Source organism: Clavelina lepadiformis, chromosome 4, assembly GCF_947623445.1.
Source record: "Clavelina lepadiformis chromosome 4, kaClaLepa1.1, whole genome shotgun sequence".
Lineage (NCBI taxonomy): Eukaryota > Metazoa > Chordata > Ascidiacea > Aplousobranchia > Clavelinidae > Clavelina > Clavelina lepadiformis.
The window spans coordinates 23040882-23058867 of NC_135243.1; the positions used below are offsets into that span (position 1 = coordinate 23040882).

Below are 17986 nucleotides of genomic sequence, written 5' to 3' on the forward strand. Positions count from 1 at the left end.
TATTCATATTTTAGAACATTTTACCGTACGTTTTCGTTTATGTTGGTAACCTTATGAGGTTCACTTCGACTATTGCTTTTGCTGAAATGAAGATGCTCGTTATACATATTTTTGCTCAATTTACAACGCACGTTTGAAATGGAACTTTTTCTGGCGTTCTGATTTGGAGTGTTTACTGGGAAGAGCAGTCAGTCATCTTGAGAAGTCAGAACTTCCAGTTAAAAAAGGTTCAGTTTACGTTATGCGCCACAGTTTATTTAAAGCCCAAATTATAAAAACAGGGTAATAGTATCCACTACACTGACTTAAGCTACATGAAATTAGCATGGTCATTATCGTGTGATGGTCGAATCGCTGGTTATGAATGTGCTGGTGACCCAACCGTCACAATCGTTGATAGGGTGGCTTGTAAATGTTCTGGCTTGTCTATTGAGTCTCAGTTCTCTGGTTGTAAATGTCAAATAAAGTATAGAATACGGATTCATTCCGATAAACGCCAGGTAAGTTCTGAGTGGTAAACCATTCAAAAGTCAGGCTGTAGCCTACTGCAAAAGCATGTCTATAATTAGCGTATAGGCTACAACTAACAAATAAACCATGTGATTATTTTGTCATATTATGGGACAAAGTTGAAATTTTGTTAAATAGGATAGCTTAGTTGCATTTATATAAAAAGCTACGTTAAAACAGGCCTCTTATAGGCTAGAAATCAACTTGAAAAGGTACGGCACCGTAGATACCGGACTACCAGTGGACGGATGTCATCAACAAGTGTCACGTGATTAACGTCTTAATTCAAACGGTTTAGTGCGCAAAAGATTTTTTGTTTTTCTAGCTTATGTTGGCATTTCTATGGTCTACATAACCTACGCGTGTAACTGAAGCTAAAAACACGTTTGCTTCGTTGATATCCGCACAGTGGCGATGATGGCAATAGCAACACGTTCGAGTCTTTGCTTAACGACATATGAGTTAAGCCATAATTTAACATTACACCGAATACTTGCCGTTTGTGTAATCCTAGTCACTCAAAAAGATATGTTAATGTAGATTAGACTAAATCCTCGACCAAAACAACATGAAATACCTACACTAATTGTAAAAGCTAACTTAAAATTCCTTCCCTTTAGCATATTTTTGTGTTCATTTTACCACTTTTGCTTAGAATATGCACCCCAAAGAGCATCTGTGTGATGTAATTATATCTTGTTTAAAGCGACATGAACCATATGATAGCATCCAAGAAACTGACTTACATGATGCTGGATCATGGTCATGGTCTAACAATAGGTTGCAAATTCATTGTGAAGTAGAACAAACAATGTCTGTAAGTGCGTTACATTTTGATGGCGAGCACCAACACCCATATAATCTTACTATGCGCTTTACTCAAGTTTGAAGGCTATACAATATAGATAGGCCTAATAAATGTCTAGAGAGTTTGTTGTATCTCATAGCAAGTGAGAGCTAGCCAGTATATTATGGCAATGGAATTTGCAAGACATATGATACGTCAATGACAAAAGACGACGGTAGACAAAACGAGATAGAATCTGCTACGTTCTGACGATAATTTGTTCTAAGACAAAACTGCTTTAGAAACTTCTGAATTTAAGGCAAGTTCGATTCCTTGTTCTCGTAATACCTGGACCCGCACTTCTTCGTTCCATATAAGGTTAAGAGTTGCGGTGGGCACCTGTTTAGGAGAATACTGCTTTAAATTTAACATTAACAAGAGTAGTTATAGTGATAAATAAACCTTGGGAATACTGCCGACAGTAGAACACGAACAACCGAGTATTCAGAAGTAAAATTAGAATTAAAGTTAAGCTATACGTGAGATTACTGTTTCATTGATCGACTTCATACAAACGAAGACATGACAAGTTACCAAATTTGCTGTTAAAAACGTCTCTTCTTCATCTTCGACGATTTTGCCAATTGCGGTTTTAAGACCAAACACGGCCCATTCGACATTTATGTGTTCTCGTATGAACGCATTCAAGTCGCCAATCGATTCCCGTGCGCGAAAAGTCCCTGAAACGGTTGTCAAAGTGTAAATACCGTCATCGCAAATGTTACATTTCTGCATAATATTACTCACCTTGTAACGATCTACCGTCGGGAAATTTGACGCGAATAAGCGCGTAATTGTATTTGTAAATGGTGCGACTTGCCTCGCGCGTCGCCTTCGTTCGAAGTTGCTTGTTCAGCTCGATTTCTTCGGACCTAAAGTGAAATGACTTCAATAAATGAACTAAGATGACAAATTTGAGGTGAAATTCTAATTAACAATTTTATTAAAAAGGTTTGCCTTGATTGATGTTCTCGTTTTACTTCCATGGATGAAAGTTTGAAAAAGTCACTGGATAAATCAGATTGAGCACCTTTCTCACTAGAGGGCAGTATAATCTACAAAGCAAAATCGAAGCATATTTTTAAATACAATAAAGTAGCATAGTTTCAGGACAAATGATATTATTATGCAAGTTAGTGTGCCTGAGCTTAGTGCGAAACATGTTAGACAGTTTGTTATATTAAAAAAGATGCCTATTTATGCACTCTTTGTGTTTATTGCAACACTTTGGTATTGAAAAACACAATAATATAAATACAACACTTTAAAACAATATAAAGTTACAAATTAAGGAATAAACCTCTTTAAGAGGTTTATCAAACCTTTTCGAATTTAATTTGTGAGATGGAAAGTTCATTGTACTACTAGTCTACACAACAAACACAAGCAGCATAAAACATAGGGTAAAATATCTCTTGGAATTCATGGATGTTTTCAATTACCACAAACAACAGCGTTCTCAATAAATACTCTATTGCAAAATAACAACTTCCTTTCTGAACCAATATCCATTTGCAAGCACGATCTTAAAATCATCTTGTGTTGGAGTGCCATAGACATCTGGCCTCAAACGTATATTTTGTTGTTAGTGAAAATAATGAAGTTTAAGTTACCTTGGGATCCCGATATATTGGGACCTCGATGACTTGGGCACTGGCAAGAGTTTCTTTGTCTTCTTTTAACTTCGCCACATTGACATCAGATAAAACGAAATATATTTCTGAATCTGAAATCAAATTTTGGACACATTTAAATCTACTTTTTATAAATTTTGGTTAAAAGAGTAAATTTCTTAATATAGTATTTTTTGCTATTTCTTGACATTAAAAAAATGTTCAGTTTATTGCAATCACATGATATCTTTTATAAGACATTTGACTTCATTCGTAGACTTGCAAAGATTTAGCAATTCAAATCTGAGTCACCTATGTCACAGACTATCCTGTACAAGTTTTCACATGCTTGCATGAACAACAAATTGTGATTACTGGCTCTAGAGAACTTGCCTGTATCATTTAGTGTTCTCTTAAACCCAATGGCTTCTAGAAATTCTTCACAACCTTCAACCGGTAAAATTCGTTCCAAAAATATACGATTATTTTGTCGAATTTTCCTATATTTTTCCTCATCAGGGTGGACAATAATATTGTCAACATATCTGAAAATTCCATCATTTAATACAATAAGCAGAAGTGGGCAGACGGTACTTTGAATGTACCGTCGGTAACGATACTGGTACTGGCAAAAATGTATCGGCGTTTCCGGTGTCCGGTACTACTTCAAAAAGTAGTTAGGTACTTTGTTGGTACTCGGTACCAGTACAATTTGTGTAAAAGATGCTGCTGCAAATGCAATGTTTGCCGCTATTATGCCCCCAGTAAAGGTTGCTCTAGATCAAAACATACGCGAAGTTAATCGCTTGCAATTTTACTTCACATTTGTAGATTAATAAAAATCAACAGATGCTAAAATTGGTATTAAGGAATAATTTACATGTACTTATGAAAACATACTTGTTAAACTTTTTGAAATAATTAAGTGAAAAGTATGGAAACCGACTGAATTTTCTTGAAAAAAGTGATTTGGTACAGAGATTCGGTCCTTTTTCGAAAGTACCGACGGTACCGAAAAAGTACTGTGGTACCACCCACCTATGAACGTAAGTATAAGAACCTAACATGTACAACAAAATTTCATGTTACAATATGTTCTACTGTATATACTTGTTTATGGTCTCAATAGCAGTTTTCATTTTGTCTTTGTCCTTGTTTAAAGATGTTATCATTAGTGAAGATGCTTGCACTGCGTTTTCATTGAGTCTCTAAAAAGATGACAAAATCAAACATGAAACAGTAATAGGAATGCGGCGGGTACAATATTCGTACAAAGCTAGTTACATGGCACTGAACAGTTCAATGACTTTTTTACAAACGTTTTTAAGTGAATGGAAAGCTCTTACAATCAGTTCAATGATGTAACAATGTAACCTCAATGATGTAACAATGTAAACTTTACTTACATTTGACAGATTCCTAATTCTACTACATAAATTTTAAAACAAATGTTTTAAATGCATTTCACCAATATTAGACATTCACGAATGTGGTCTTTCAGGGCACTTTTTGCCACAACTTCATTGGTAAAAGGAGAATGAAACATAACGTTATTTTCCAGTGATGGTGTCACCACTCCTGTAATTAAAGAAACAAATCATTACAAAAAAATGCAAATATTTTATCTAAACTGCAACATATGGCAATGTTATGGACGTCAGAATCACCAAGCTGCGGTTATACTCACTCAGTTTTAAAGGTTCATCTGCTTGCTGTGTCTCTACAGGTTCAGGCTGAAAAAGAAATTCAGGCGAAAATAAACATTGCATGTTATAGCCTATACCACACAGGTACATAGCACCTCCTTGAACTGAACTTAAAGCACCCTTAATCTAATAAAAACATGAAATCTATCTTATTAGTTTTATCCATACAGTTCTAAATGTTTGAGTTTGTTACACAATGTTTTATGAATTAAGCTTCAAGCAGTCGAATTTTAAGTGGAGTTGCTGTTTTGGTTGAACTGCGTTCACATTAAGATTTAACATGGTACTTGTAGGTTGTGACTGTTACCACAATAATCCACTTATGACTTATATGAATAGCTGCAATTAAGACTTACAGACCTACCTTTGCTCTAATGACTTTAGGAACAACAGTTTTAGGCTGCTTGTTTTTCTGTTCAAGCCTTGCAATAGCAGCGGCTCCAGCCTGTATCTGTGTAGAGGACAAGGGTTGAGTTCGGACATTTCCACTCGATTGTGAAGTGCCGGCTGTCTGATACGTCCTGAAATTTAAAATGATGAGAAATCAACATTTATTAGAATCTACCACAGCAAAAAATCTCTCGAAACAATATTTTTTTTAACAACATAGAACTTTTTTGCAATGTTTCATTATACGTAACCTGTTATAACCAATATAAAACCTGTTTTGTGACAACAGACTAGATAGAAATAATAAAGAGAACCGTTGAATGTTTAATTTTTACGCAATCACTTACCTTGTATCTTCAGTTAACTTGTGACCCTCGCCAGCTCTTGCAAACTTGATATCAGTTTTAATTTGTTTAAAAAACTTCTTCATAATAACAGAATTCCAAACAAATATTCCAATATCACCATCAGTGCTACTACCTAAGTATAAATAAACAGTCGCGCAATTTTATAACCTATGTTCTTTTTAAAGGAGTAAATCGTTTAGTTAAGTATGACTGAAAGCACTTCAAAGGACTAATTCAACTTGATTGGACATATACAAGATACATATTGACATATGTTGAGTAATATAATCATTATGTCACAATCTTTGTCGTCGCACTGATGAAATGATGTGATTTAAACTTAGCGATGATTCTACAACAGTCAAGCTTCAATTACCGAGCTTGGCTTCGTGCAAGTTCTGATTGATCAGATTGGAAAGTTTGTTAAGTGCACCAGGAAAAAAATTTAATTGTGTATATAACAGCAATTGTTTTATCTTGCTGCGTGGAGAATTTCTCAACCAAAAATAGCAACTTTCAAATGTAGCCGATCCACATGCAATTTTTTTTTGCTTTTTTATTTTTATGTTATACATATATAATATCGTTTTTGTAGTAACTTTGACATAAACCAGTTTTTTTAAACATGGAACACTACAGGTCCGTGAAAATGTTAAAGGGTTTACATGAGATAGTTACAAATATGTAGGTTTACAAACTTTCCAACTGTTTACATACCTTTCCTGACCATTTTGAATTCGCTACATTTTTCGCAACATATTTATATTTTGCGTGACATATTTTTAAGTTAAAAATAAGATGAAATGATCAACTACAATAGTGCAGTAGTCGATAAATGCAACATTTCAGGTATATTACTGAACACAATTGTATGCACTTGCTGACTTTTGTACGCATCTAATCAACTGTGGTTGTTGCTGGATACAGTTTTTATGCATTTTTACATGTTCTATAGCCTAGCAATTTATTAGCAGACAAACTGAGTGAGGGTTTCTAAAGCATGAAAACTAGCGCCCGACAGCCTCTGATTGCGCACTTGAACTGTACTTTTAAATCTTTTGCGCAAAGAAATTCTTGTTGAAAAATGTTAAAAAAGCAGTCCGGCTTATCAGTGTATATAGGTATATAGGCCTAAATAATGTCACCAAAGCAGGGTGCTATACCGGTACCGATCAGCAATACCTGATGTCACCGATTGCAGGTGCTGTCCAAAAACAGTAGGATGTAATCGATGACGTCACAAGAAAATTTTAGCACCTACTTCGTTTAATTCTCTTCTAAAGTGGGAGTTGGGATCCGCAGCATCCGCTGGCCAAATAGATTTGCATACTCCTACAACCAAAAATTTTCTATGGACCTTATGATTACAAAAGGGGTAATTCCCTTATAAAAACTAGAAATCTTCTAACTATCCGTAAAATTTATTATAATAATGTATTTCATTGTAATGTTTATTTTTCGCTATTAACTGTGCGGAGCAAAAGTTACGATACTAAGCGTTGTAGTTATAGCAAATAAAACACACGCCTACAAACAATTAACCAACAGAAAAAAGTGGTAAAATCCCAAGGGCTTAAAAGATGTAAGATAGCAATAATAGGATTGTGGTATAAAATGATAGATTAGTATGAGCAAAAAACCCACAAAATAGTTTCTAAGTTTAACGAAATAAAAACCAAAATAATGCATGCAACGAAATAACTGCACTATCAGAAGATGTAGAGGACATGTTCCTCAACATTAAAAACACGTACATTAACAGCTGAAATAAACATACAAAGTAACACGGTTAGATTTCGGTGACAATGAATACATTACGTGCACAACAAGTATATTTTGTAACATAACTATCATGTTTTGTATCAGCGGGTGTATTAAAATGCATGTATTTAATTTCTGTGTTTGCTTATGCATTCAATTTTCAATATTTACAGTGATATCGTCATCGACGTTTTTCAGTATTTGCTGGTGTATGACTTTTCTTGAACAAGACTTTGATGTTCTCTTTTGGCTTATTCCTGCTTCGTGTAAAAAATTTCTCAATTTTACAGGTAACTTTTAATAGTTATAAGATACATACGTTGCTGCTTTACCTAATAGAGTGTACACTTTCCATTACATTCGTTGCTTTAGTTTCGTATAAAGGCTTGCAGTTCGAAACTTAATATTCTAAAAATCTTATTCAATAAACGTTTACAGAAACGGCCAGCAAGTGGTAAACTGCACTATAAGTTAAAGTGAGCTAGTTGCACTGTAGTTAGGTTCATTGAAATCCTATACATGTTCGAGATTCGAGACCAATGGTGCCTAGCTGCATTGGTAAAGTATATTTCAGTTTTAGATCGTGTACATCGACTCTGGTGTATTTCACTTTTTACATTTAGCTTAGTGTTTACAGTACTAATATTGGAATGAATTACGATAAAAATTAAAACAGCATTTACATGAAAGAAAATGTAATGTTAGTCAAATAGATATTTTTATAGTTAAGTCTCGGCGAGTCGTTAGCGATGCAATAATAAATAAACTCTGACGGCAGAGGTTTCCACAACAGATGTGACACTTATTCACTTTGACCAGAACGTACAACGTAAACTCTTATTTTGTAACTACATCAACGGTAAATAATCAACTGCGTATTGCGCTTGAACAAAAAACTATGCAGTTACAGCTTCAAAAATAACAACTCTTGTTATCATCGCCTTCATCAGGCCTATATAATAACATTTACTGAAGATAATGTACATAGTAGGTCCTCGTGAGAGAAGACACTTCAAAGAAAACTTCGCCTGCATGTTTAGTACAAGATGTTTGCGTCGGAAACTGGATAGATTGCAAGATTAAATATTTCAATAATTGCCGGAGGCGACTGCGGAATAGGAAAACGTAGTAGTTAAAAACAATTATATGGATCGAACCACTTCAAATTTAAACCGCCAATGAACTTCAACTTTACTTTGCATATGACGTTCATATGGCACCATTCTATATGATTAAACTACACTCTTCTTTTGCGTTACGTCACAGTTTTTTTCCTTGACCGCTTAGATGTCGATGGACCTTTAGACAATGGCCTATTTGGCAAAATAGTACATCCAGGTCTCAGTGTGCGGAAATCAAGTAATAAAAAAACAACAATGCAATAATTGTGTCATAATATGAAATACGCAGTCAATAGAAACAAACAGTGGTAAAAAGTGGAATATTAACAGTGAAAATTGTTCTTTCTTTGAATATTACGTTTCTCTCTATAATTCTTTCTCTATTATTATTATTTCTTTGCATATGTCTCAGGAAAAAGCGGGGAAAAGTGTGGAACACAATGCAAGCATCCACAGATTTTCAGGAATTCAATCCCATGGCGCCGAACTAATTTGTAGCAGAATCAGCTGCTTCTCTTCAAGCAAACTCTTACAGCCTTATGAAAACAATTCCATGTGGGAAGAACTGAATAATTCCACGGGAATGTTTACAGCATTTACTGTAGATAGACTACAGGTTTTTCTTCTTATATATTTTTCAGTTTTTAAGTCCAACAGCAATTCTGGACGACTCTCTGAAAAAGACATTTTCATGTAGCAAACAAGTAGCTTGGAGTTTTACAGTAGTTGCGTTACATAAGGTTAAGCGATAAAAACTATCTACGGCAAAATAGTAGTTATCACGGCTTACTTTCCCCTGTGTTCGAACAAGTCCCGGCTGTATTTCCGAATCAATTTGTTGCTTTTCTCCTTGCACTGCTGTTCTGTGCCAGAGTAGCCGCACATTTTCCCACGCACCAAATCCCAAAGGAGCCAGTCAAGCGGTTTAGCGTTCCATAACATCTCAATCAGAAGAGCAAGGTGTCGCGTTGAATCTCGATGAAAGAGGTTTCCGGCTCCCCACACTTTTGATGTGAAATCGCAGTAACTCCATTCGCTAGTGGGCGCAGATTTGGCGAACTGAGAAAAAAGGCATTTTACTGCAAACAGCTGAGTGCGAATTGTTTATAACACAGGTCGCATTAGCTCCTGAGTAATCAGTCTGTTTTATGCTATCTTTATTAAGCAAGGTAATCAGCATTTGGAATTTGTGATGCGCTACGAATTACTGTATACATTTCTGTTCACATACAACCAATCGACACGGCCACTTTAATGCGAGTTGGCTCGAAATTTCAGTCGTTTGAACAAAAACGTGTTGTTGTAACAACAGTAAGTTACTTAATGGAAGGCGCACATGTCGAATTACCCAATAGGCAACTACACAGCTTCGGTACAATACCAACAGTTTGAACAAACTGCAACGACTTTCGCCATTTCAGCTATCGCATTTCATTCAACAAACTCACTTTTAGTATTTCGTCAGCGTAGTTCTTCGCTGGAGTGACGTCATCCTCCATCATGAGAAAGTATTCTGGGTCGTGATGACGTATGGCGTGATTAAGGAGAAATCTCATATCTAGGTTTTGTTTCGAACGCCATTTAACCCTGGTCATTGTGTCCCCGAAGTTTAGGAAAAGCTTCGATTCCCAGCTTGGCTTTAATTCCTTTGGTGTTGATATTAACTACAAAATGAATACGATGTTTGTCACTTGTCAATCAACCTTTGGTAGCCTGAATGTTTACCTGTTACGTCATACTTTAAACATTCATATCGTGGTTCCAGTAAAGTTTGATTTGTGACTACTTAATAATTTTAACGGTAACCGATTTAAACACACCATAGTATGGTGTAGTGACTGGTAGGCCTATATGCTTCATTATTCAAATCATGCTATATGACACGTTATACGATTTCTATTATTCCCAAGTATGGTTTAGTAAGTTTACAAACAAACAAAAGATTCTCTGAACACAACTTAATTGTACAAGACCAATACTCACCTTTAATAAACCGCTTTCAACTTCCCCTTTAAACATAAAATAAACGCTCATAGCTCTTTGGCGAGATACTTCGAGATTTTCATCGGCGATGTAAACAAGGAATACGGTTCGGTTACGGAATTCTGGTGACAATTCATGGAGGAGAAATTCCAGAGTTGTCAAGAGATAATCATGGGTTTTTCTGGTAATGCTCGGTATTCCCAGTAGTAGCTCCGGTTTCTTTCTCGTTATTCCTAAAACCTCTCTAGGCTCAGCGTAGTCTATGACAGCAGAGAGCTCAGAAGCCGTGTCACTTTCTGTGGTATAACTGTTTGAAATATTCTCTCCAAATTTCCACGAAATACTTTCAGCAGTTTTAGTAAAGTTGGCATCGTTCACCATTGCCATTATAGAGGCAAGCTTCGGGTCGATGACATCTTTGTCAACGCTTATTGCCTGCTGGTTTTGACGTTTTGAACTTTCTTCAATGGCTGCTAATGTTGATTTCCTGTAATTTCTGGTACCGGTGGTGCCTTCTGTAGAATATGACAAAAGCAAGTAATTTGCCAGCACAAATGCACCTGCTACAAGTAGAGCCTTACAAACGCATCTCCGCCTATAACTCATTTTAAATCTGCCACTACCATCAAACCTGAAGAACGAAGAAAAATCATTCTATTAAAACCATGTCATAAATGATTAACTGATGGTGATATTTGGCCGGTGCAAACACTACCTGATACGCTACTATATGTAATGTAATTTTACTGAGCGAACTACAGAATAAAAATATTTAACTGCCTAATAGGCCTACCTAAACCTTCAATAATCACGCAATGTTCCTAAATGTTATGCTCATTTTACAAATCTTATAAAGGATAAATCCCATATGAGACATAACAAACCTACCGTGCAACACAATGAGTTACTTAAAGTACCATAGAACTGCGCAATTTACGGCCCTCGCATAATCTTTAGTACAAAGTCGTACATTAAACTTTTTTGAAAATCTTTAGGTAAAAATCATTATTACAGTATCTTCGTCTCTTAGCAACAAACATTTGTATATCATTCTTTTGTGCTGATATGTTGATGATTGGCTACGTCATAACGGCTTCGGTTTTAACGTCACTATTGGTATTAATAGAGTGAGTTACGAAATGTTAAGTGACAGAAAATCTCAAACATCACAGCTGGTATCACGTACAATCGTACATCACAGCGACGAAGTTGTGGTTTTCTTTATCGTTAGGATCCCAGCCTAATCGGATGACAAATTGAGAAAAAAATGATTCCAAAAAGTTATCCTACACATGTTCGAGATTCGAGACCAATGGTGTCTAGCTGCATTGGTAAAATATATTTCAGGTTTAGATCGTGTACATCGACACTGGTGTATTTCACTTTTTACATTTACCTTAGTGTTTACAGTACTAATATTGGAATGAATTACGATAAAAATGAAATCAGCATTTACATAAAAGGAAATGTAATGTTAGTCAAATGGATATTTGTATAGTTCAGTCTCGGCGAGTCGTTAGCGATGCAATAATAAATAAACTCTGACGGCAGAGGTTTCCACAACAGATGTGACACTTATTCACTTTGACCAGGACGTACAACGTAAACTCTTATTTTGTAACTACATCAACGGTAAATAATCAACTGCGTATTGCGCTTGAACAAAAAACTATACAGTTACAGCTTCAAAAATAACAACTCTTGTTATCATCGCCTTCATCAGGCCTACATAATAACATTTACTGAAGATAATGTACATAGTAGGTGCTCGTGAGAGAAGACACTTCAAAGAAAAACTTTGCCTGCGTGGTTAGTACAAGATGATTGCGTCAGAAACTGGATAGATTGCAAGATTAAATATTTCAATAAATAATTGCTGGAGGCGACTGCGGAATAGGAAAGCGTAGCAGTTAAAAACAATTCTATGGATCGCACCACTTCAAATTTAAACCGCCAATGAACTTCAACTTTACTTTGCATATGACCTTCACATGGCACCATTCTATATGGTTAAACTACACTCTTCTTTTGCGTTACGTCACAGTTTTTTTTCCTTGACCGGTTAGATGTCGATGGACCTTTAGACAATAGCCTATTTGGCCAAATAGTACATCCAGGTCTCAGTGTGCGGAAATCAAGCAACAGAAAAACAACAATGCAATAATTGAGTCATAATATGAAACACGCAGTCAAAGGAAACAAACAGTCGTAAAAAGTAAAATATTAACAGTGAAAATTGTTCTTTCTCTGAATATTACGTTTCTCTCTATTATTCTTTCTCTATTATTATTCCTTTGCATATGTCTCAGGAAAAAGCGGGGAAAAGTGTGGAACACAACGCAAGCATCCACAGGTTTTCAGGAACTCAATCCCATGGCGCCGAACTAATTTGTAGCAGAATCACCTACCACTCTTCAACCAAACTCTTACAGCCTTATGAAAACAATTCCATGTGGGAAGAACTGAATAATTCCACGGGAATGTTTACAGCATTTACTGTAGATAGACTACAGGTTTTTCTTCTTATATATTTTTCAGTTTTTAAGTCCAACAGCACTTCTGGACGACTCTCTGAAAAAGACATTTTCATGTAGCAAACAAGTAGCTTGGAGTTTTACAGTAGTTGCGTTACATAAGGTTAAGCGATAAAAACTATCTACGGCAAAATAGTAGTTATCACAGCTTACTTTCCCCTGTGTTCGAACAAGTCCCGGCTGTATTTCCGAATCAATTTGTTGCTTTTCTCCTTGCACTGCTGTTCTGTGCCAGAGTAGCCGCACATTTTCCCACGCACCAAATCCCAAAGGAGCCAGTCAAGCGGTTTAGCGTTCCATAACATCTCAATCAGAAGAGCAAGGTGTCGCGTTGAATCCCGATGAAAGAGGTTTCCAGCTCCCCACACTTTTGATGTGAAATCGCAGTAACTCCATTCGCTAGTGGGCGCAGATTTGGCGAACTGAGAAAAAAGGCATTTTACTGCAAACAGCTGAGTGAAAATTGTTTATAAGACAGGTCGCATTAGCTCCTGAGTAATCAGTCTGTTTTATGCTATCTTTATTAAGCAAGGTAATCAGTATTTGGAATTTGTGATGCGCTACGAATTACTGTATACATTTCTGTTCACATACAACCAATCGACACGGCCACTTTAATGCGAGTTGGCTCGAAATTTCAGTCGTTTGAACAAAAACGTGTTGTTGTAACAACAGTAAGTTACTTAATGGAAGGCGCACATGTCGAATTACCCAATAGGCAACTACACAGCTCCGGTACAATACCAACAGTTTGAACAAACTGCAACGACTTTCGCCATTTCAGCTATCGCATTTCATTCAACAAACTCACTTTTAGTATTTCGTCGGCGTAGTTTTTCACTGGAGTGACGTCATCTTCCATCATGAGAAAGTATTCTGGGTCGTGATGACGTATGGCGTGATTAAGGAGAAATCTCATATCTAGGTTTTGTTTCGAACGCCATTTAACCCTGGTCATTGTGTCCCCGAAGTTTGGGAAAAGCTTCGATTCCCAGCTTGGCTTTAATTCCTTTGGTGTTGATATTAACTACAAAATGAATACGATGTTTGTCACTTGTCAATCAACCTTTGGTAGCCTGAATGTTTACCTGTTACGTCATACTTTAAACATTCATATCGTGGTTCCAGTAAAGTTTGATTTGTGACTACTTAATAATTTTAACGGTAACCGATTTAAACACACCATAGTATGGTGCAGTGACTGGTAGGCCTATATGCTTCATTATTCAAATCATGCTATATGACACGTTATACGATTTCTATTATTCCCAAGTATGGTTTAGTAAGTTTACAAACAAACAAAAGATTCTCTGAACACAACTTAATTGTACAAGACCAATACTCACCTTTAATAAACCGCTTTCAACTTCCCCTTTAAACATAAAATAAACGCTCATAGCTCTTTGGCGAGATACTTCGAGATTTTCATCGGCGATGTAAACAAGGAATACGGTTCGGTTACGGAATTCTGGTGACAAGTCATGGAGGAGAAATTCCAGAGTTGTCAAGAGATAATCATGGGTTTTTCTGGAAATGCTCGGTATTCCCAGTAGTAACTCCGGTTTCTTTCTCGTTATTCCTAAAACCGCTCTAGGCTCAGCATAGTCTATGATAGCAGATAGCTCGGAGGCCGCGTCACTTTCTGGGGGATAACTCTTTGAAATATTCTCTCCGAATTTCCACGAAATACTTTCAGCAGTTTTAGTAAAGTTGGCATCGTTCACCATTGCCATTATAGAGGCAAGCTTCGGGTCGATGGCATCTTTGTCAACGCTTATTGCCTGCTGGTTTTGACGTTTTGAACTTTCTTCAATGGCTGCTAATGTTGATTTCCTGTAATTTCTGGTACCGGTGGTGCCTTCTGTGGAATATGACAAAAGCAAGTAATTTGCCAGCACAAATGCACCGGCTACAAGTAGAGCCTTACAAACGCATCTCCGCCTATAACTCATTTTAAATCTGCCACTACCAGCAAACCTGAAGAACGAAAAAAATTAATTCTATTAAAACCATGTGATAAATGATCAACTGGTGGCGATCTTTGGCCGGTGCAAAGACTACCTGATACGCTACTATATGTAATGTAGTTTTACTAAGCGAGCTACAGAATAAAAATATTTAACTGCCTAATAAACCTTCAATAATTATAATTACACAATGTTCCTGAATGTTATGCTCATTTTACAATTCTTATAAAGGATTAATCCCATATGAGACATAACAAACCTACCGTGCAACACAATGAGTTAAGTAAAGTACGGTACAACTGCGCAATATATGGCCCTCGCAACGGTTCCATGAGTCTCGCATAATCTTTAGTACAAAGTCGTGCATTAAACTTTTTTGAAAATCTTTACGTAAAAATCATTATTACAGGATCTTCGTCTCTTAGCAACAAACATTTATATATCATACTTTTGTGCTGATATTATAATGATTGTCTACGTCATTAAGGCTTCGGTTTTTACGTCACTATCGGTATTATTAGAGCATGTTACGAAATGTTAAGTGACAGAAAATCTCAAAAATCACAGCTCAACACGAGCTAGTACTGCAATTGTGCATACACTTCTCAATATACGCTTCGTCTCCTCAGCTAAAATACCTTAGCGTGTCCACTTACCATTGAAAGTAGCCTAATTGTGACAAGTCTGAAACCTATAATGATCGCTACAAACTTTGAACAGGAAGCACGCATAAGGCGATAGCGTTATCGAAACCAGCTGTATATATATGCACATAGGATAAACTCCTTGCTTGCATATTTCGAATTGAATATAGAGGCAATCCTAAAACAGTGTTAACAACATACGCTGCTTGTGATAATGTGAAGTTTGAAGTAAAAGTCCATTAGCGTCTGGCTTAGCTTGCTAGCGGTTTTAGCGACCTTGTCGTACAATATATATGAACGACAGCAGAGAGACTTTTCGATTCAATGCTGGTACTAAACTAGAACTTTTAAAGCACACAGAGCTTAGGTTTCTTCTGTGACGGTTACGCTTCGTATCATGGGTTGTTTTGTAAACGCTGAAATTCTATATTGGGATCTTGCAATTCATTTGTTGACCAAACTTAAATTCTCCTTAATGCAGTTCAGATAAATTACCTCGCTTGAACTGGTGTGACATATAAATACTGTTGTAACGTTTGCAATCTTTCCTTTTACCCTTTTACTCTTTCACTTGTTACCAAGCACAATGTAATATTCAGTAAGCTATGCCCAAAGGTGAAAGCCTTTGTGTCTGATAATAAATAAAATGGGAACTTTATCATTTAGTAATATGCATAGACAGAATTTAAGCAACTAACAGCATAGTCACGCCGTTTGAGGAATGAGAACTCATACCATTGAAGCAGAAGCAAAACAAGTCATCAACCATCAATCGTCCTCGCTCATATTCTAACAATTACCGCCAGTGTATGCGGTCTTTATGGCGAATATGTTTGTTATGTAATACTTCACACAAGTATTACACAATAAAAACACATATATGTCATACTTCTTTCAGTAAGGCGGTACATTTGCATTTAGCGTCTTTTCGTCCGGTACGCTACTGCTATACAGATTTCATATCACTGGTATGCATTATACACTATGAATGGATATACACTGGATCCATATCGCAACACTGGTCATGCGACAAAACGCAGCCACGTTCCGCTTTCACTTGGCGCTGTCAAACATATCAAAAGTTGCTTACGCGTTTGACCAGTTTAATAATTTATGGCAGTGACAATAGGTTCCCCGTTTCTATTCATTCAACGAATTTGTTGTGTTTCGCTAATCCTGTACAATTTCTGTAGCTGGGCTGAAGGCGCTAGTGGCACTGCTTCATTTCCGCGTAGACGTAGCATGACGCATTCTTTAACAAAATTAACAGGATAACTATAGGATAACAGGGCTATAGGATAACTCTTATAACTCTTAAGTGCATTCAACTTGGAACGTTTGTCTGTTTTCAGAAGAATCAGCTTTTGATTTGCTCCTAGATCACCCTAAGGTCATTTTTGCACCTAAAATTTCCGAGTTGTCTGGCACTTCTCATTAAGTTTGTGTATCAAGTGAGATCTCTACTAATAAGCCATTCTGACGATCGTAAATATCGTAAGTCATCTGTTTGTCACCGTCAAGTTCATACTCGAGAAATGTTATGGTCGATTGCGTTTTGATGCCAAACGCTGGCTGCTGCTTTACACTTTTCAGCCGCATCAGTAATTATCTAAGATATCGCTATAAAAGCAATCCAAATCGCAACTGTTGTATTTACGGCTGCATACAGCAACATCCCGGGTTAAACGGCTAAATATTTACTTTGGAGGTAAATTTACTTTATTCTTTATTTACTTATTTAAATGAAAGAAACGTAATTCTGTGTTGTCTTATCATAATGCGTCCTGTTTTGTGTCAAGATTATTTTTCAGGGGTCGTAATCACAACAATAAAAAACTGGTTATGATATCACTAAGCCTATAACACTAGCTCGAACTAGGATTGATAACAATGATAAGTGTGACGAAGGAAATGACTGTTAATTTCAACAAGGTCAGATGGGATTACTGTGCGCCATAACGCAATAACAGATTATAGAAAAACTGTCATTTCCATCAAATTAGCGCAGCTGTTGTTGTTTCCTTTGCAGTACAGTGTACAAGCAGCCAATTGACAATGTATATGGCAATTATTTGCATAAGTTAACGAAGTTTTCGCACATACGTCTCCGGTTTGGTAAAGTCCTTACGGTGGCGCTGTGGAACAGTATGACCATTGAGCAAGACAGAATAAGAAAGAACACTTAGAAGAATGTATTCACTGAAAATTGTATTAAGTAAGAAGAAAACAAGCTTCAGTGATGAGAAATCATTTAATGGTGGCGAGACTTTCCTCAGTCCAAGGATCTATGAATGGAATATCGTTGTAACGATTCCACTATCATACACTAACAGGAAGCTGTGATATCAGTGCAATAGCAAACATGCTTACTTCATTTGGCAACATAAGTCGAACCTTATTCTGCCCAAATACTGCTTGTATCCATAGCTTACCCGATAGAAATGCCGACAGATGAAGAATACGACAACAAGGAAACAAGGAACAAAATCTACACACCGGTAGATAAATTCAAAATAGGGGCCTAAACGGCAATAATGTCTCGAAAACTCCCGAGAGAAAATGT

At 36.5% G+C, this 17986-nt stretch overlaps 3 protein-coding genes across 5 annotated transcripts; all 3 read right to left on the minus strand.

Moving 5' to 3' along the window:
* Window positions 1-1324: 1324 nt before the first annotated feature.
* Window positions 1325-7611, minus strand: LOC143452394 (UBX domain-containing protein 6-like). Of its 2 annotated transcripts, none has more exons than XM_076953351.1 (12): window positions 6596-7611; window positions 5414-5546; window positions 5041-5197; window positions 4658-4703; window positions 4439-4548; window positions 4081-4178; window positions 3364-3515; window positions 2971-3083; window positions 2315-2412; window positions 2105-2229; window positions 1892-2037; window positions 1325-1696 (listed from the first exon to the last, which is right to left on the minus strand). In XM_076953351.1, exons 2-12 carry the CDS (start codon window positions 5494-5496, stop codon window positions 1580-1582), a joined length of 1245 nt encoding a protein of 414 aa, XP_076809466.1. In that variant the 5' UTR covers window positions 5497-5546; window positions 6596-7611; the 3' UTR covers window positions 1325-1579. The 2 variants fall into 2 exon arrangements, with proteins under 2 accessions (XP_076809466.1, XP_076809467.1); XM_076953352.1 differs by having other exon boundaries at window positions 5414-5542; window positions 6671-6758.
* Window positions 7612-7755: 144 nt separating this feature from the next.
* LOC143452395 (alpha-1,3-mannosyl-glycoprotein 4-beta-N-acetylglucosaminyltransferase B-like) lies at window positions 7756-10926 on the minus strand. The gene is made up of 4 exons (XM_076953353.1): window positions 10279-10926; window positions 9744-9959; window positions 9086-9354; window positions 7756-8969 (listed from the first exon to the last, which is right to left on the minus strand). The coding sequence occupies exons 1-4, from the start codon at window positions 10882-10884 to the stop codon at window positions 8933-8935; spliced, it is 1128 nt and encodes a 375-aa protein (XP_076809468.1). The 5' UTR covers window positions 10885-10926; the 3' UTR covers window positions 7756-8932.
* Window positions 10927-11632: 706 nt separating this feature from the next.
* On the minus strand, window positions 11633-15182 carry LOC143453165 (alpha-1,3-mannosyl-glycoprotein 4-beta-N-acetylglucosaminyltransferase B-like). Of its 2 annotated transcripts, XM_076954337.1 has the most exons (5): window positions 15043-15182; window positions 14159-14673; window positions 13624-13839; window positions 12966-13234; window positions 11633-12849 (listed from the first exon to the last, which is right to left on the minus strand). In XM_076954337.1, exons 2-5 carry the CDS (start codon window positions 14543-14545, stop codon window positions 12813-12815), a joined length of 909 nt encoding a protein of 302 aa, XP_076810452.1. In that variant the 5' UTR covers window positions 14546-14673; window positions 15043-15182; the 3' UTR covers window positions 11633-12812. The 2 variants fall into 2 exon arrangements, with proteins under 2 accessions (XP_076810452.1, XP_076810450.1); XM_076954335.1 differs by lacking the exon at window positions 15043-15182 and having other exon boundaries at window positions 14159-14835.
* Window positions 15183-17986: the final 2804 nt, after the last annotated feature.

Coding starts and splice junctions, on each gene's coding strand:
- LOC143452394 (XM_076953351.1), bottom strand. CDS start 5,496: ATGAAGAAGTTTTTTAAACAAATTAAAACTGATATCAAGTTTGCAAGA. Junction 2,413..2,970: donor CAATATATCGGGATCCCAAG/GTAACTTAAACT, acceptor TTTGCTTTGTAG/ATTATACTGCCCTCTAGTGA. Junction 2,230..2,314: donor AAACGAGAACATCAATCAAG/GCAAACCTTTTT, acceptor ATTTCACTTTAG/GTCCGAAGAAATCGAGCTGA.
- LOC143452395 (XM_076953353.1), bottom strand. CDS start 10,884: ATGAGTTATAGGCGGAGATGCGTTTGTAAGGCTCTACTTGTAGCAGGT. Junction 9,960..10,278: donor TTGAAAGCGGTTTATTAAAG/GTGAGTATTGGT, acceptor TTCATTTTGTAG/TTAATATCAACACCAAAGGA. Junction 8,970..9,085: donor TTGTTCGAACACAGGGGAAA/GTAAGCCGTGAT, acceptor TGTCTTTTTCAG/AGAGTCGTCCAGAATTGCTG.
- LOC143453165 (XM_076954335.1), bottom strand. CDS start 14,764: ATGAGTTATAGGCGGAGATGCGTTTGTAAGGCTCTACTTGTAGCCGGT. Junction 13,235..13,623: donor ACGCCGACGAAATACTAAAA/GTGAGTTTGTTG, acceptor CTTTTTTCTCAG/TTCGCCAAATCTGCGCCCAC. Junction 12,850..12,965: donor TTGTTCGAACACAGGGGAAA/GTAAGCTGTGAT, acceptor TGTCTTTTTCAG/AGAGTCGTCCAGAAGTGCTG.